Source organism: Haliotis rufescens, unplaced genomic scaffold (genome assembly GCF_023055435.1).
Source record: "Haliotis rufescens isolate VD_foot unplaced genomic scaffold, xgHalRufe1.0.p SCAF_1, whole genome shotgun sequence".
In the NCBI taxonomy this organism is placed as follows: Eukaryota; Metazoa; Mollusca; class Gastropoda; order Lepetellida; family Haliotidae; genus Haliotis; species Haliotis rufescens.
In genome coordinates this window covers 84,453,737-84,470,900 of record NW_025963779.1, presented here as the reverse complement: position 1 = coordinate 84,470,900, position 17,164 = coordinate 84,453,737, and the positions used below count along the sequence as shown (strand labels likewise).

General features: G+C 42.1%; 2 protein-coding genes across 2 annotated transcripts; both read right to left on the bottom strand.

Moving 5' to 3' along the window:
- Window positions 1–718: 718 nt before the first annotated feature.
- Window positions 719–6,635, bottom strand: LOC125372154. Its single transcript, XM_048381312.1, has 5 exons — window positions 6,563–6,635; window positions 4,871–5,074; window positions 3,249–3,326; window positions 2,556–2,759; window positions 719–956 (listed from the first exon to the last, which is right to left on the bottom strand). Exons 1-5 carry the CDS (start codon window positions 6,633–6,635, stop codon window positions 775–777), a joined length of 741 nt encoding a protein of 246 aa, XP_048237269.1. The 3' UTR covers window positions 719–774.
- Window positions 6,636–12,014: 5,379 nt separating this feature from the next.
- Window positions 12,015–17,163, bottom strand: LOC124136982. The gene is made up of 3 exons (XM_046503062.2): window positions 17,017–17,163; window positions 13,997–14,200; window positions 12,015–12,249 (listed from the first exon to the last, which is right to left on the bottom strand). Exons 1-3 carry the CDS (start codon window positions 17,087–17,089, stop codon window positions 12,068–12,070), a joined length of 459 nt encoding a protein of 152 aa, XP_046359018.2. The 5' UTR covers window positions 17,090–17,163; the 3' UTR covers window positions 12,015–12,067.
- Between the last annotated feature and the right edge of the window lies 1 nt (window position 17,164).

Sequence of the window (17,164 nt, the reverse complement as noted above, 5' to 3'; positions counted from 1 at the left end):
CAGCATTCACAACGAGGAACGTACATGGTCTTTTACCCGACAACCCTAATCAACAGCATTCAAAACGAGGAACGTACATGGTCTTGTACCCAACGACCCTTATCAACAGCATCCATAACGAGGAGGGAAGAATATAGATAGTAACGGTACCGTAGGCCCGACAAAGGCTATTCTATGAGATGGCATAGCACGAGGACGGAATATTCAACGCCAGAGAATAACCAGTCTGGATTAAAAGGAAAAGGAAAAATAGTGGTGAACATTATTTGAATGAACCACTGAAAATGAGAGATGACACCAGTTGTTCGCGAAAGGTTAAGCCTGCCCTGCCCTGCCCTGCCCTGCCCTGCCCTGCCCTGCCCTGCCCTGCCCTGCCCTGCCCTGCCCTGCCCTGCCCTGCCCTGCCCTGCCCTGCCCTGCCCTGCCCTGCCCTGCCTCGCCCGTAGCTGCTAGCACTCACACAATTTGCATAAAAAGGAAGTGTTTTTGAATTTTGAAGTCGTTCCCCGCCAGAGGTCTCACTTATTAGGTGTGTCATTCCTCCGAGGTGGGCTGGGACCACCACACTTAACGACCTTCTCAGAACTTAAGTCGTTATTTAGGCCGCCGTGATGCAGCAGGCAGATGCAGCATTAACACGCCATGCTGACCCCCACTCACTTGACAGCAGACGAACTATTGTCTCGCTCGTCGTTTGAAAATATATGCATCACAGTTATAATTGTCTGAATGGCTTTATTTGAAGTTCAGAGAATACATTGCTTGTGCTGAATCCTATTGTCCGTTGCGGAAGTTGCATCTGAGTTTGTCATATTCTGTCAAATCCTCGGCGTACACACAGGTGAGTTTGCTCTGAGAGTAGTAGAGGTCTTGGTTGCAGCAGAAGTTGTACTGGGTGTTAAGATGGCAGTATGTGAAGGCTGAGCAATTGTAGGAATCCACGCCGGTCACACAGTCTGGAAGCAAACACATACGTACAATACAGCGTTCAACAGAAATCACCTTAGAACCGTAACCATCTTCGAATCACACGCCTATGTCCCTGAAGTAATATCAATTTGTCTTTTTCTCACAGTGGTCGAGATTAATAGAAATAATATCAATCTTCCTTATGTGATTTCATTAAATAGAGAAAGAAAATATAATAAAATGTCATATTTTGATATTATTATTGATAAGTTAAAGGCTACTGACATTAGTTATCAGGCTTAACGGGAGGCATAACATTCGAAAATCTTAAGTTTATTCCGTATTTGTGAAATTTTGCTCAAGTCACCTAGTAACAAACCGCCTGAAGGAAATCCTGGCAACATCACCACCAAACTGGCATCTTAACAATATATACTATATGCTCTATAAGTATTTCTTAATGGATAATATAAAAAGGAAAATAGCAACATATCGATTCCATTCTCGATTCACGATCGTCCCTTCCTGTTGACATTTATCCTTTAGGGTGAGTGAGGGGTGGATGAGCTACTGAGTGAGTGAGGGTTGGATGAGCTATTTAGTGTATTGTTATGGACCGTTGAGAAGCCACAGTATTTCCGGTCGGGTTTCGGATTCATGGCCAACCAGTGACCATCTTCCCGAGGCAAGAGTCAGCTGACTGTAAAAGCCCAGTTTCCACTCTTGTCGAACTATGCTGGAATTTCTGGGCTCAATCGTTGCGCCACCAGTGGCTATTATGAGTTATTTCCCTTCTACGTTCCTCCTTTTGACCAATCAGATTCCACTTCTCATATCACTAGCACTTGCTTCAAACAAAGTTGCTGCGCCAAGTCAAGACAATCCGATCGATAATCAAGATCTATATTGTAAAGACGGGTCTTGCTTCGCGAAGTACATCAGATCACATGAACACCTTCATTAGAAATATGGAAGGATTTGCAAAATATCTGTTGACGCCGATTTGACGGCACACATGCTTTACAAATCCTGCAATCGACCGAAATCTGCCCGGCAGTTAACGAACCGGATGTCAAATTCCTCACGCGATTTTGATTGGACTGTGAATAGACTCGTTTGGCCAGCCAAGATATAACTCCATAATTCCAGCCTAGTTCGGCAAGAGTGGAAATTGGACTTTCAAAGTTAGTTGACTCCCTTGCCTCGGGAAGATGAACAGTAATGCGCTGAACATACCCCATGTCCGCTGTTGATCATCTTCAAGCATTCAACGGTTATTAGCGGAAACTGGGTTCAACTAAGTTGATAAATACTAGTAACTGAAATAACTGATATAGACTATATGACTTAAAAGATTATTCAACCTGCCAACGTTGCACATAACCAGCCATTTAAAAAGACAGTCACGGTCCCGTGAAGCATCTTGTGCATTCGGTGAATAAAAAAAGTCGCGTCTCAGAATTCTTTCTGTTCACAAAACAATTGTCAATCTGAACTGTAAATGATAACCAGTTGCTAGGCAATGCTTAGTTGAATACATAAAACAACCAATTAGATTATATTAATGTTCTCGTTTGAGATGACAACGCTATTTCCTTATTGCTACGAAATAATTAATATCATATGCATCATTTATGTTTCGTTACCTGGGTTTTCGTTGAAGGGTTCCTGACAGTTGAAATATATTGGGTATTCACACCTCTGGGTGTTTTCATTGAAGAGAGTCGTCTCGGGACACGGAAGCATTCCATGGTAATCCTGACCATAACAATTGATGAACCTCTTGCATCCCGAGCCAGGGGCCGCGTACTTCCACTCATCGTTGAAGTTATTCAGACATAGGACCGCGTCTGAAAGACAGTGAAACAGTTATATTATCTAGTACACACATAGAGTCTGAAAGACAGTGAAACATTCATATTATCTAGTACACACATAGAGTCTGAAAGACAGTGAAACAGTTATATTATCTAGTACACACATAGAGTCTGAAAGACAGTGAAACAGTTATATTATCTAGTACACACATAGAGCCTGAAAGACAGTGAAACAGTCATATTATCTAGTACACACATAGAGTCTGAAAGACAGTTAAACAGTCATATTATCTAGTACACACATAGAGTCTGAAAGACAGTGAAACAGTCATAGTATCTAGTACACACATAGAGTCTGAAACGTCGGTGCCGCCACAGTCAGGTCGGTATAAATGTACAGACATCGAAATGGGTCCTACACTGTCAATAATGACAACCTCTATCAGAGCTCTGAGTCAGTCGTCCACACACACACACACACACACACACACACACACACACACACACACACATTCTACTTACAATTTTCATCTTGCACTTGTGCACTAGACACCATGGTTGCTGAGCGTGAATTACTGGAGAGAAGGGAAGGGGAAGAGTCTATGTAAATAGAGAAAGAAAATATAATAAAATGTCATATTTTGATATTATTATTGATAAGTTAAAGGCTACTGACATTAGTTATCAGGCTTAACGGGAGGCATAACATTCGAAAATCTTAAGTTTATATCGTATTTGTGAAATTTTGCTTAAGTCACGCAGTAACAAACCGCCTGAAGGAAATCCTGTCAACATCACCACTTGACTGGCATCTTAACAATATATTCTATATGCTCCATAGGTATTTCTTGATGGATAATATATAAAATGTTGACATTTACCCTTCAGGGTGAGTGAGGGGTGGATGAGCTACTGGGTGAGTGAGGGTTCCTCCTTTAGTATATTGTTATGGAACGTGGAAAAGACACAGTATTTCCGGTCGGGTTTCGGATTCATGGCCAACCAGTGACCATCTTCCCGAGGCAAGAGAGTCAACTGACTGTAAAAGCCCAGTTTTCACTCTTGTCGAACTATGCTGGAATTTCTGGGCTCAATCGTTGCGCCACCAGTGGCTATTATGAGTTATTTCCCTTCTACGTTCCTCCTTTTGACCAATCAGATTCCACTTCTCATATCACTTGCACTTGCTTCAAACAAAGTTGCTGCGCCAAGTCAAGACAATCCGATCGATAATCAAGATCTATATTGTAAAAAAATGGGTCTTACTTCGCGAAGTACATCAGATCACATAAACACCTTGATTAGAAATATGAAAGGATTTGCAAAATATCTGTTGACGCCGATTTGACGGCACACATGCTTTACAAATCCTGCAATCGACCGAAATCTGCCCGGCAGTTAACGAACCGGATGTCAAATTCCTCACGCGATTTTGATTGGACTGTGAATAGACTCGTTTGGCCAGCCAAGATATAACTCGGGCGGTCGGGTAGCCTTGTGGTTAAAGCGTTTGCTCGTCACGCCGAAGAACCGGGTTCGATTCCCGACATGGGTACAATGTGTGAAGCCTATTTCTGGTGCCCCCCGCCGTGATATTACTGGGATATTGCTAAAAGCGGCGTAAAACCATACTCACTCACTCATATAACTCCATAATTCCAGCCTAGCTCGGCAAGAAGAAAATTGGACTTTCAAAGTCAGTTGACTCTCTTGCTTCGGGAACGTACCCCGTGTCCGCTGTTGATCATCTTCAAGCATTCAACGGTTATCAGCGGCAACTGGGTTAAACTAAGTTAATAAATACTAGTAACTGAAATAACTGATATAGACTATATGACTTAAAAGATTATTCAACCAGCCAACGTTGCACATAATCAGCCATTTGAAAAGACAGTCACGGTCCCGTGAAGCATCTTGTGCATTCGGGGAATAAAGAAAGTCATGTCTCAGAATTCTTTCTGTTCACAAAACGGAAGTACATTGTCAATCTGAACTGTAAATGATAACCAGTTGCTAGGCAATGCTTAGTTGAATACACAAAACAATCAATCAGATTATATTAATGTTCTCGTCTGAGATGACAACGCTATTTCACTATTGCTACGAAATAATTAATATCATATGCATCATTTATGTTTCGTTACCTGGGTTTTCGTTGAGGGCTACCTGACAGTTGAAATCTAGTAGGTATTCACACGCCTGGGTGTTTTCATTGAAGAGAGTCGTCTCGGGACACTGAAGCATTCCATGGTAATCCTGACCATAGCAATTGATGAACCTCTTGCATCCCGAGCCAGGGGCCACGTACTTCCACTCATCGTTGAAGTTATTCAGACATAGGACCGCGTCTGAAAGACAGTGAAACATTCATATTATCTAGTACACACAGAGTCTGAAAGACAGTGAAACAGTTATATTATCTGGTACACACATAGAGTCTGAAAGACAGTGAAACAGTTATATTATCTAGTACACACATAGAGTCTGAAAGACAGTGAAACAGTTATATTATCTAGTACACACATAGAGTCTGAAACGTCGGTGCCGCCACAGTCAGGTCGGTATAAATATACAGACATCGAAATGGGCCCTGCATTGTCAATAATGACAACCTCTATCATTTCATACGTCAATGGCGAGATCATGGCAGGTAGGCTACATGAAGGAGATGTCAACATGTGGGACTATCGAGGTCGAGTCTGGTTCCAGCAACACGGCTCCTGCTGTTCTGATACCTTCTGCTGCAATGGGAATTCTCAAGATATTCCCGTATATTTAGTCCGACAATGCCAACCCATGTACAATGAAAGCGTTTCCTTCATTGCGACACGAACCAATTACAGTCAGGACGCATATGCCAAACTTAGTAATATTCTGACAATATGACGGGGCCTGTAAATAATCGAATCTAGGCCAGACAAACCAGTAACTGATGTCATGATAATATAAGCAACAAATCCCTTTCCATATTCATAACAAATCTACCAGAGTCGATTGTACGATTCCGAATGTATCATGAGCAAGTGATTATGAATCACTACCAAATAGTCATGATGCCAGATGTTCACGAAAAGATGAGCGTATCCTGCCCCACCGGTGGCACCCGTCACAAACACATGCAAAGGTAAGTCAATTGTTCACCTGGAAAACAGGAACATATGGTACAAGTCAAAAGAGGGAATGTATGTGACATCATTTTTGTCACGGATGCGTCAAATTTGATAATGTCCTACTGAGGCCTTGGATGTTAAACCCTTGATCGAACAACGATCCGCGCCGTCAACTCACTATCAAGCCATGCACAGAGTCCGACCACCCTACTCATTTAGTCGCCTTGTCCGAAAAGCATAGGTTGATATGGACCTATTCTTACCCGGAATTCCCAAGCGGGTTCGACACAAGCGGGTTCGACAAAAGGGGTATACACCTAAGCGAATGTGCCCTCGCTTATCTCTAGCTGCGGATGTATTGTGGGCCTTATTTCACCTCGTGGTGTTAGCGCTCCGACTGCCCTTATTGTCCAAATATACTCACGTATTTTCTTACAAACTGTGTCGAAACAGATGATAGTGCTCTTCGTGCTGAACAGAAGCACACTGACCCACAGGAAGATCATAGGTGAACCCCTGTGTGTATACCCAGCCCTCTGAGTGAATGTTGCCGTGATAGGTCCACCTTCGACAAATCTTCCCTTACATCACAACAACCGCTTATGCTAAAATGTTGAGTGGACAGAGGTTCACACACACACACACACACACACACACACACACACACACACACACACACACACACACACACACACACACACACACACACATTCTACTTCTACTTACACTCTTCTTTTGGCACTTGTGCACTGGACATTGCCAGGCATCCCAACAGCAAGCCAAGAACCGCTGACAACATGGTTGCTGAGCGTGTATTACTGGAGAGACGGAAAGGGGAAGAGTTGCTGAATTTCGAGTGAACGAAAAATCGACCCATCGATTTAATATACTACCAACTTACTGGTAAACACACCTTATGCAAATTCTTCATTTAAATGAAGTGTATCGCTCTTCCCTAAAAGGGAGGGACTGCACCCATAATTAGGCACGTTACTACATGTGTTATCGGATTGTTCCCACTTTGCCGGCAGACAAGAGGGGGTTTAAAAAACGATACGGTGAATTAAAAGCTATAGTCTGTTTCACCTGAGATTCACCTTTCAACTATTTTATCAGGAAATGATCATATGTCAGTAAACTATGGGTTTTACTAAATAAACACATAAAGTGAAGACGGTAAACCAATCTTAAGTAATTAATGTGCTCCCCTTTAAGTCTTATTGCAAAATGGCAGTTACACGGATCAACGTTAGATATATTCCTAATTATCGTGGTGGACAGAGTTTGGTGTTGGTTGGTTAGTTGTTTGTTTTACGCCGCACTCAGACGGCGGTATGTAAATAATCGAGAGCATCGATCCACGCAATTGGGATTGATGACATGCATCAACCAAGTCAGCGAGCCTGACCACACGATCCCGTTAGTCGCCTTTTACGACAAGCATAGTCACCTTGTACGGCAAGCATGGGTTGCTGAAGACCTATTCTACCCCGGAATCTTCACGGGTCGAGTTTGATGTACAATGGGCATAATTCCAGGGTTATGTGTGCGCAAGCTTGCTGACGACCCAACTGATCAGGGGGTCCTTGGTGGTGAAGCAGTATTGTGGAACCATTTTACCAAAGTTGGGTCAAGGTCAACTAACCATGTTGAGTGTTTGCACTCCAAAATGGCACAAATCACTGCCAGTCATCAGTATTCAAATTCATAAACTTCATCAAATCAGAGCAGATCTTCACTGAGATAACGATCCTCCAGCTGACCGGGTGGAGATCTCTGAGATAATACCGTCAACTGGACGAGCGACTAGCCAGCCAAAAATGAAGATGGCACCATATCAACGCTTAAATAGGTTGATTCCGTTTCCCACCTTGTTTGGTTGTTATGTCGTCTGGAAACTGGACGTATTGTGCACATTTCATTTTGTGAAATGTATATTTCAATTTGTGAAATGAATATAATTGTGCTATTCATTACGGTTTTTTTGTTTGCTCATCATGTTTTTAGTTTCATTTATAGACCTTATATATGTCTATGTGATGTATGTCTTGACAATTACGCTCACTTTGCCGGAAGGCTGGGGTCTGTCAAGTCTGGAACAAACTATAGTCTTCATCCTCCACAATTTTTGTATTTGTCTCGTTGGATATAGTTACGAAGAATACTTGCCAGCAAAGTGAGAGCATCCTGTGTCAGCTCCCTGCCTTAATTCTTGGCATTGTTCAAATCAGGCTCACGTAATACACTAACTTAGTTCCCCATTTGGCGGCAACACATACCATTTGCAAGTTTTTTGTTGCTATTTTTCAAATTCCTGTGTAACGGCCCCCGTTACGCTCGCATCCATTGGCGAAAACATAATAAAGGGCGGTCTGATTACCCAAGGGTTTAGTCAGTGTTGATTCTCCTCTTTATGAAGACAGTTTAGTCTACCGGATGGTTTTAAAGTAATTACAGCGCACAGTTTGCACAGCCAGATAAAAACAAATCGGGATGGTTATTGTAATTAACTGTATCAATGGTAGAAATGAAGAGGCATTTTCTTTAAATGTTATGTTTGTCACGTGAAGGCCTTTGCAAATCCACCGTTGTTAGAACGTATATGCCTACAATACTCCTTTTTCTTTACATGACGTATCAAAGGGCGAGACATGGACGATTTACTTAAGGATTGACTGTATATTTTTTTCGGTTCATTCAGGTATGAATCGAAAAACCGATGTGCAAACTGTATGGATCGGCGTAGCGGATTTTTACAAAAGTTTGCACATCGGTTTTTCGATTCATACCTCAATGAACCGAAAAAAATATACTGTCAATGCTTATAACTAAATTCGACAACGTAAAACATGTTTTATCTACAATAGTTTAACCCAAAACAGTTGCATATATCAAAACAGACAAAAATGACGACATTGATAAACAATCCAGGTGTAGGAATACATACAGTGACGTGACATGAATCAGGTGATCGTTTAATTTATGTACATAACTTGACACGCCTACACAGTCAGTAGCCAATCAACGGAGAGTGGGATTAAAACAATTTTCATTGGACCTGTCAATTACGGCAAAGGGAAACAAGAACTACAACAGTCTGACTGTAACGAACCGGAAGAAATATGTCCGAGAGAAGGCGGCTGTTTCAAATAACATGGTCATTTACTGCGTTATTCAACATTACTTCCCTGATTACGGTAAAACACAGTTGGAGAAATGCTAGTTATAAATGAAACCCGAAGACATGAAAGTTTAACTGGGGCGAGCGGAAAAAACAGGCGAGCGAGCCTGCACGTTTGCTGTTTCATTCATTCTCGGCCTTCGGTTTCAATTTTCAAAGGGTAGTTTGGACAACGAATTTGCATGAAAGTCGCTAAATGTCCTGTGCATGACGATACACGTGAGCAGAAAGGGAATTCCCTCGACGGAAAAATTGGGATTCCCTGACATTCCGCAGTAATAAAAGTAGTGCGCCGCGGTGGGCGTGGCTAATTTTTTTCATTCATTGGGAAATGAAAGCAATAACACGTGACCAATTCAGCTAATCAGAATGCAGGAATTTCCATGAACACAACGAAAATTTAATTATTTTCCCGTAATGAGAATATTATGTGCTGCGCTGGTTTCCCTCTGACTCTCCTGTAATGAGTATGTCATGTGCTTCGCTGGTTCCCCCTCTGACTCTCCCGTAATGAGCATGTTATGTGCTGCGCTGGTTTCCCTCTGACTCTCCTGTAATGAGTATGTCATGTGCTTTGCTGGTTTCCCCTCTGACTCTCCTGTAATGATTATTTGCTATGTGGTAGAAAACAACCGTTATCATGTCATACTGGGATAGGTAAGGATGATTCAGAAGTAAATCCGGATCAAATAAAAGCGGCAAAAAAGCTTTTGTCAATGAGGTGAAATTGGGTTTAACGTCGCGTCCAAGATTATTGCACTCATATAGCGACGTGCATGCACGTGTGTGTATGTGTCTGCTTGTACCATATTTTAACGTCTTTTGGTATGACGCGGCCCGAGATCGAACCCCGGACCTTCCGCTTTCCGGGCGGACGCTCTACCACTAGACCACGGAGGCGGTCCATGTGTCAATGAATCGCTGTCAAATAGTGATGATACTGTATCGATGTATTCAGAATGGGGACATGATAACTAAACATGAAACATGGACATACAGTAATACTGCCTTAAAGGTTGTTACATATTATAAGTATTTAGGAGTGCCTCTTCAAGGTTAATGTGGTCTATGGCTAGCAAATAACTAGCTCTACAACCATCTGAAACAATTTGGCCAATTTACAAATTATTCAAGAACAATTATAAATCATGTACTACGGCCACGATGTGACTGTAAAAGCGCACATATTTTATTATTTGGATCGAAAGGATGGGGACTCAGGTATTAGGAATCCACTGAAGCAAGTTCTCACTTTGTTCTTTATGCGACATTTAGGACTTGTAAATGCGCTTCAAATAAGGCCATGCCTTGTGAACTTTGCCCTTATACTCTAGTATATTTCTAGTCAGATACGAGGTGTCAAACATTGAAGTTCTTCAGCATGGATGGACATAGATACCTGACTCACTAGTATGACATATTACAGCAACTTCATGACACAGGCAAGAGCATCTGGGTGTCTGCAGTACGGAACTTGGTATTTATGTGTGGATATTTTTCGTATGGAGTCAACAAGAGATTGGCTGTGAAGAGCTATTATCGGATAAGGATTACAAGATTATATAGGGGGAGGATGGCGTATTAGTTAACCCTTGTCAACAGCAATGATAACGAGAAACGACTATGGTCTCGGTGTCATGCTCGACAATCTGTATCAACAGCATTCACAACGAGCAACGAACATGGTCTTATACCCGACAACCTTCATGAATAGCATTCATAACGAGGAACGTTTATGATCTTATACCCGACAACCTTCATCAACAACATCCATAACGAGGAACGTATATGGTCTTATACCCGACAACCTTCATCACAGCATTCACAATGATGAACGTACATGGTCTTATACCCGACAACCTTCATCAATAGCATTCATAACGAGGAACGTACATGGTCTTATACCCAACAACCTTCATCAACAGCATTCATAACGAGGAACGTACATGGTCTTATACCCGACAACCTTCATCAACAGCATTCATAACGAGGAACGTACATGGTCTTGTACACAACAACCCTTATCAACAACATTCTTAACGAGGAACGTACATGGTCTTATACCCGACAACCTTCATCAATAGCATTCATCACGAGGAACGTACATGGTCTTGTACCCAACAACCTTCATCAACAGCAGTCATAACGAGGAACGTACATGGTCTTATACCCGAAAACCTTCATCAACAGCATTCATAACGAGGAAAGTACATGGTCTTGTACACAACAACCCTTATCAACAACATTCTTAACGAGGAACGTACATGGTCTTGTACACAACAACCCTTATCAACAGCATTCACAGCTAGGAACGTACATGGCCTTATACCCGACAACCTTGATCAACAGCATTCATAACGAGGAACGTACATGGTCTTATACCCGACAACCGTTATCAACAGCATTGATAACGAGGAGGGAAGAATATAGATTGTAACGGTACCGTAGGCCCGACAAAGGCTATTATACGGAGATAGGATGGAGAGGGCATAGCACAAGAACGGGAATATTCAACGCCAGAGAATAACCAGTCTGCATTAAAAGGAAAAGGAAACATAGTGGTGAGCATTATATGAATGAACCACTGAAAATCAGAGATGACACCAGTTGTTCGCGAAAGGTTAAGCCTGCCCTGCCCTGCCCTGCCCTGCCCTGCCCTGCCCTGCCCTGCCTCGCCCGTAGCTGCCCTGCCCTGCCCTGCCCTGCCCTACCTCGCCCGTAGCTGCTAGCACTCACACAATTTGCATAAAAAGGAAGTGTTTTTGAATTTTGAAGTCGTTCCCCGCCAGAGGTCTCACGTATTAGGTGTGTCATTCCTCCGAGGTGACTGGGACCATACACTTAACGACCTTCTCAGAACTAAAGTCGTCATTTAGGCCGCCGTGATGCAGCAGGCAGATGCAGCATTAACACGCCATGCCGACCCCCACTCACTTGACAGCAGATGAACTATTGTCTCGCTCGTCGTTTGAAAATATATGCATCACAAAATTAAAATAATTTGACTGGTTTTATTTGAAGTTCAGAGAATACATTGTTTATGCTGAATCCTATTGTCCGTTGCGGAAGTTGCATCTGAGTTTGTCATCCTCTGTCAGATCCTCGGCGTACACACAGGTGAGTTTGCTCTGAGAGTAGTAGAGGTCTTGGTTGCAGCTGAAGTTGTACTGGGTGTTAAGATAGCAGTATGTGAAGGCTGAGCAATTGTTGGGAGCCACGCCGGTCACACAGTCTGGAAGCAAACACATACGTACAATACAGCGTTTAACAGAAATCACGTGCACATAAGAACTGTAACCATCTTCGAATCACACGCCTATGTCCCTGAAGCAAGATCAGTTAGTTCTTTTTCTCACAGTAGTCGAGATTAATAGAAATAATATCAATCCTACTTATGTGATTTCATTAAATAGAGAAAGAAAATATAATAAAATGTCATATTTTGATATTATTATTGATAAGTTAAAGGCTACTGACATTAGTTATCAGGCTTAACGGGAGGCATAACATTCGAAAACCTTAAGTTTATTTCGTATTTGTGAAATTTTGCTTAAGTCACCTAGTAACAAACCGCCTGAAGGAAATCCTGGCAACATCACCACTAGACTGGCATCTTAACAATATATACTTTATGCTCAAGAGCTATTTCTTGATTGATAATATCAAAAAGAAAATAGCAAGATATCGATTCCTTTCTCGATTCACGATCGTCCCTTCCTGTTGACATTTATTATTTAGGTTGAGTGAGGGTTGGAGTGAGGGTTCCTCCTTTAGTGTATTGTTATGGACCGTGGAAAAGCCACAGTATTTCCGGTCGGGTTTCGGATTCATGGCCAACCAGTGACCATCTTCCCGAGGCAAGAGTCAGTTGACTGTAAAAGCCCAGTTTCCACCCTTGTCAAACTATGCTGGAATTTCTGGGCTCAATCGTTGCGCCACCAGTGGCTATTATGAGTTATTTCCCTTCTATGTTCCTCCTTTTGACCAATCAGATTCCACTTCTCATATCACTTGCACTTGCTTCAAACAAAGTTGCTGCGCGAAGTCAAGACAATCGATAATCAAGATCTATATTGTAAAAAAATGGGTCTTACTTCTCGAAGTGCATCAGATCACATGAACACCTTGATTAGAAACATGAAAGGATTTGCAAAATATCCGTTGACGCCGATTTGACGACACACATGCTTTACAAACCCTGCAATCGACCGAAATCTGCCAGGCAGTTAACGAACCGGATGTCAAATTCCTCACACGATTTTGATTGGACTGTGAATAGACTCGTTTGGCCAGCCAAGATATAACTCGGGCGGTCGGGTAGCCTTGTGGTTAAAGCGTTTGCTCGTCACGCCGAAGACCCGGGTTCGATTGCCGACATGGGTACAATGTGTGAAGCCCATTTCTGGTGCCCCCCGCCGTGATATTACTGGGATATTGCTAAAAGCGGCGTTAAACCATACTCACTCACTCACTCAAGATATAACTCCATAATTCCAGCCTAGTTCGGCAAGAGGAAAATTGGACTTTCAAAGTCAGTTGACTCTCTTGCTTCGGGAACGTACCCCGTGTCCGCTGTTGATCATCTTAAAGCATTCAACGGTTATTAGCGGCAACTGGGTTCTACTAAGTTTATAAATACTAGTTACTGAAATAACTGATATAGACTATATGACTTAAAAGATTATTCAACCTGCCAACGTTGCACGTAGCAAGCCATTTGAAAAGACAGTCACGGTCCCGTGAAGCATCTTGTGCATTCCGGGAATAAAGAAAGTTACGTCTCAGAATTCTTTCTGTTCACAAAACGGGTGTACATTGTCAATCTGAACTGTAAATGATAACCAGTTGCTAGGCAATGCTTAGTTGAAAACATAAAAAAATCAATCAGATTATATTAATGTTCTCGTCTGAGATGACAACGCTATTTCACTATTGCTACGAAATAAATAATATCATATGCATCATTTATGTTTCGTTACCTGGGTTTTCGTTGAGGGCTACCTGACAGTTGAAATCTAATGGGTATTCACACCTCTGGGTGTTTTCATTGAAGAGAGTCGTCTCGGGACACTGAAGCATTCCATGGTAATCCTGACCATAACAATTGATGATCCTCTTGCATCCCGAGCCAGGGGCCGCGTACTTCCACTCATCGTTGAAGTTATTCTGACATAGGACCGCGTCTGAAAGACAGTGAAACATTTATATTATCTAGTACACACATAGAGTCGGAAAGACAGTGAAACAGTCATATTATCTAGTACACACATAGAGTCGGAAAGACAGTGAAACATTCATATTATCTAGTACACACATAGAGTCTGAAAGACAGTGAAACATTCATATTATCTAGTACACACATAGAGTCTGAAAGACAGTGAAACAGTTATATTATCTAGTACACACATAGAGTCTGAAAGACAGTTAAACAGTCATATTATCTAGTACACACATAGAGTCTGAAAGACAGTGAAACAGTTATATTATCTAGTACACACATAGAGTCTGAAAGACAGTGAAACAGTCATATTATCTAGTACACACATAGAGTCTGAAAGACAGTGAAACAGTCATATTATCTAGTACACACATAGAGTCTGAAAGACAGTGAAACAGTTATATTATCTAGTACACACATAGAGTCTGAAAGACAGTGAAACAGTCATATTATCTAGTACACACATAGAGTCGGAAAGACAGTTAAACAGTCATATTATCTAGTACACACATAGAGTCTGAAAGACAGTTAAACAGTCATATTATCTAGTACACACATAGAGTCTGAAAGACAGTGAAACAGTTATATTATCTAGTACACACATAGAGTCTGAAAGACAGTGAAACAGTCATATTATTTAGTACACACATAGAGTCTGAAAGACAGTTAAACAGTCATATTATCTAGTACACACATAGAGTCTGAAAGACAGTTAAACAGTCATATTATCTAGTACACACATAGAGTCTGAAAGACAGTTAAACAGTCATATTATCTAGTACACACATAGAGTCTGAAAGACAGTGAAACAGTCATATTATCTAGTACACACATATAGTCTGAAAGACAGTGCAACAGTCATATTATCTAGTACTCACATAGAGTCGGAAAGACAGTGAAACAGTTATATTATCTAGTACACACATAGAGTCTGAAAGACAGTGAAACAGTCATATTATCTAGTACACACATAGAGTCTGAAAGACAGTGAAACAGTCATATTATCTAGTACACACATAGAGTCTGAAAGACAGTGAAACAGTCATATTATCTAGTACACACATAGAGTCGGAAAGACAGTGAAACAGTCATATTATCTAGTACACACATAGAGTCGGAAAGACAGTGAAACAGTTATATTATCTAGTACACACATAGAGTCGGAAAGACAGTGAAACAGTCATATTATCTAGTACACACATAGAGTCGGAAACGTCGGTGCCGCCACAGTCAGGTCGGTATAAATGTACAGACATCGAAATGGGTCCTACACTGTCAATAATGACAAGCTCCATTTTCGGTATTATTTGATACGTCAATGGCGAGATCATGGTACGTAGGCTACATGAAGGAGATGTCAACATGTGGGACTATCGAGGTCGAGTCTGGTTCCAGCAACACGGCTCCTGCTGTTCTGATATCTTCTGCTGCAATGGGAATTCTCAAGACATTCCCGTATATTAAGTCCGACAATGCCAACCCATGTACAATGAAAGCGTTTCCTTCATTGCGACACGAACCAATTACAGTCAGGACGCATATGCCAAACTTAGCAAAATTCTGACAATATGACGGGGCCTGTAAATAATCGAATCTAGGCCAGACAAACCAGTAATTGATGTCATGATAATATAAGCAACAAATCCCTTTCCATATTCATAACAAATCTACCAGAGTCGATTGTACGATTCCGACTATATCATGAGCAAGTGATTATGAATCACTACCAAATAGTCATGATGCCAGATGTTCACGAAAAGATGAGCGTATCCTGCCCCACCGGTGGCACCCGTCACAAACACATGCAAAGGTAAGTCAATTGTTCACCTGGAAAACGGAAACATATGGTACAAATCAAAAGAAGGAATGTATGTGACATCATTTTTGTCACGGATGCGTCAAATTTGATAATGTCCTACTGAGGCCTTGGATGTTAAACCCTTGATCAAACAACGATCCGCGCCGTCAACTCACTAACAACCCATGCACAGAGTCCGACCACCCTATTCATTTAGTCGCCTTGTCCGAAAAGCATAGGTTGATATGGACCTATTCTTACCCGGAATTCCCACGGTGCACGACACAAGCGGGTTCGACACAAGGAGTATACACCTAAGCGAATGTGCCCTCGCTTATCTCTAGCTGCGGATGTATTGTGGGCCTTGTTTCACCTCGTGGTGTTAGCGCTGCGACTGCCTTTATTGTCCAAATATACTCACGTATTTTCTTACAAACTGTGTCGAAACAGATGATAGTGCTCTTCGTGCTGAACAGAAGCACACTGACTCACAAGTACCCCACTGTGTATACCCAGCGCTCTGAGTAGTGAATGTTGCCGTGATAGGTCCACCTTCGACAAATCTTCCCTTCCAACACAACAACCGCTTATGCCAAAATGTTGAGTGGACAGAGGTTTTTGCCTTAGAGCGGGTGGTCGGTGGACAGTCGGGCATACAAAAAATGGTACTTAGTGTGACCCTGTCTAACGCTCGGCAGTAAAGGTATAAAACAAGGATTGGTCGTCTCGAAGTCAGTCCACGCACACAACACACACACACACACACACACACACACACACACACACACACACACACACACACACACACACGCACGCACGCACGCACGCACGCACGCACGCAGGCACGCACGCACGCACGAACGCACGCAAGCAAGCAAGCACGCACGCACACACACACATGCAATGAGTGCAATAATCTTTTGGAAGCGAAGTACAACCCACTTTACCATAACTCCTGACAAGTTCAATACAATTCTACTTACACTGTTCTTCTGGCACTTGTGCACTGGACATTGCCAGGCATCCCAACAGCAAGCCAAGAACCGCTGACGCCATGGTTGCTGAGCGTGTTTTACTGGAAAGAAGGGAAAGGTAAGAGTTGCTGAATTTCGAGTGAACGAAAAATCGACC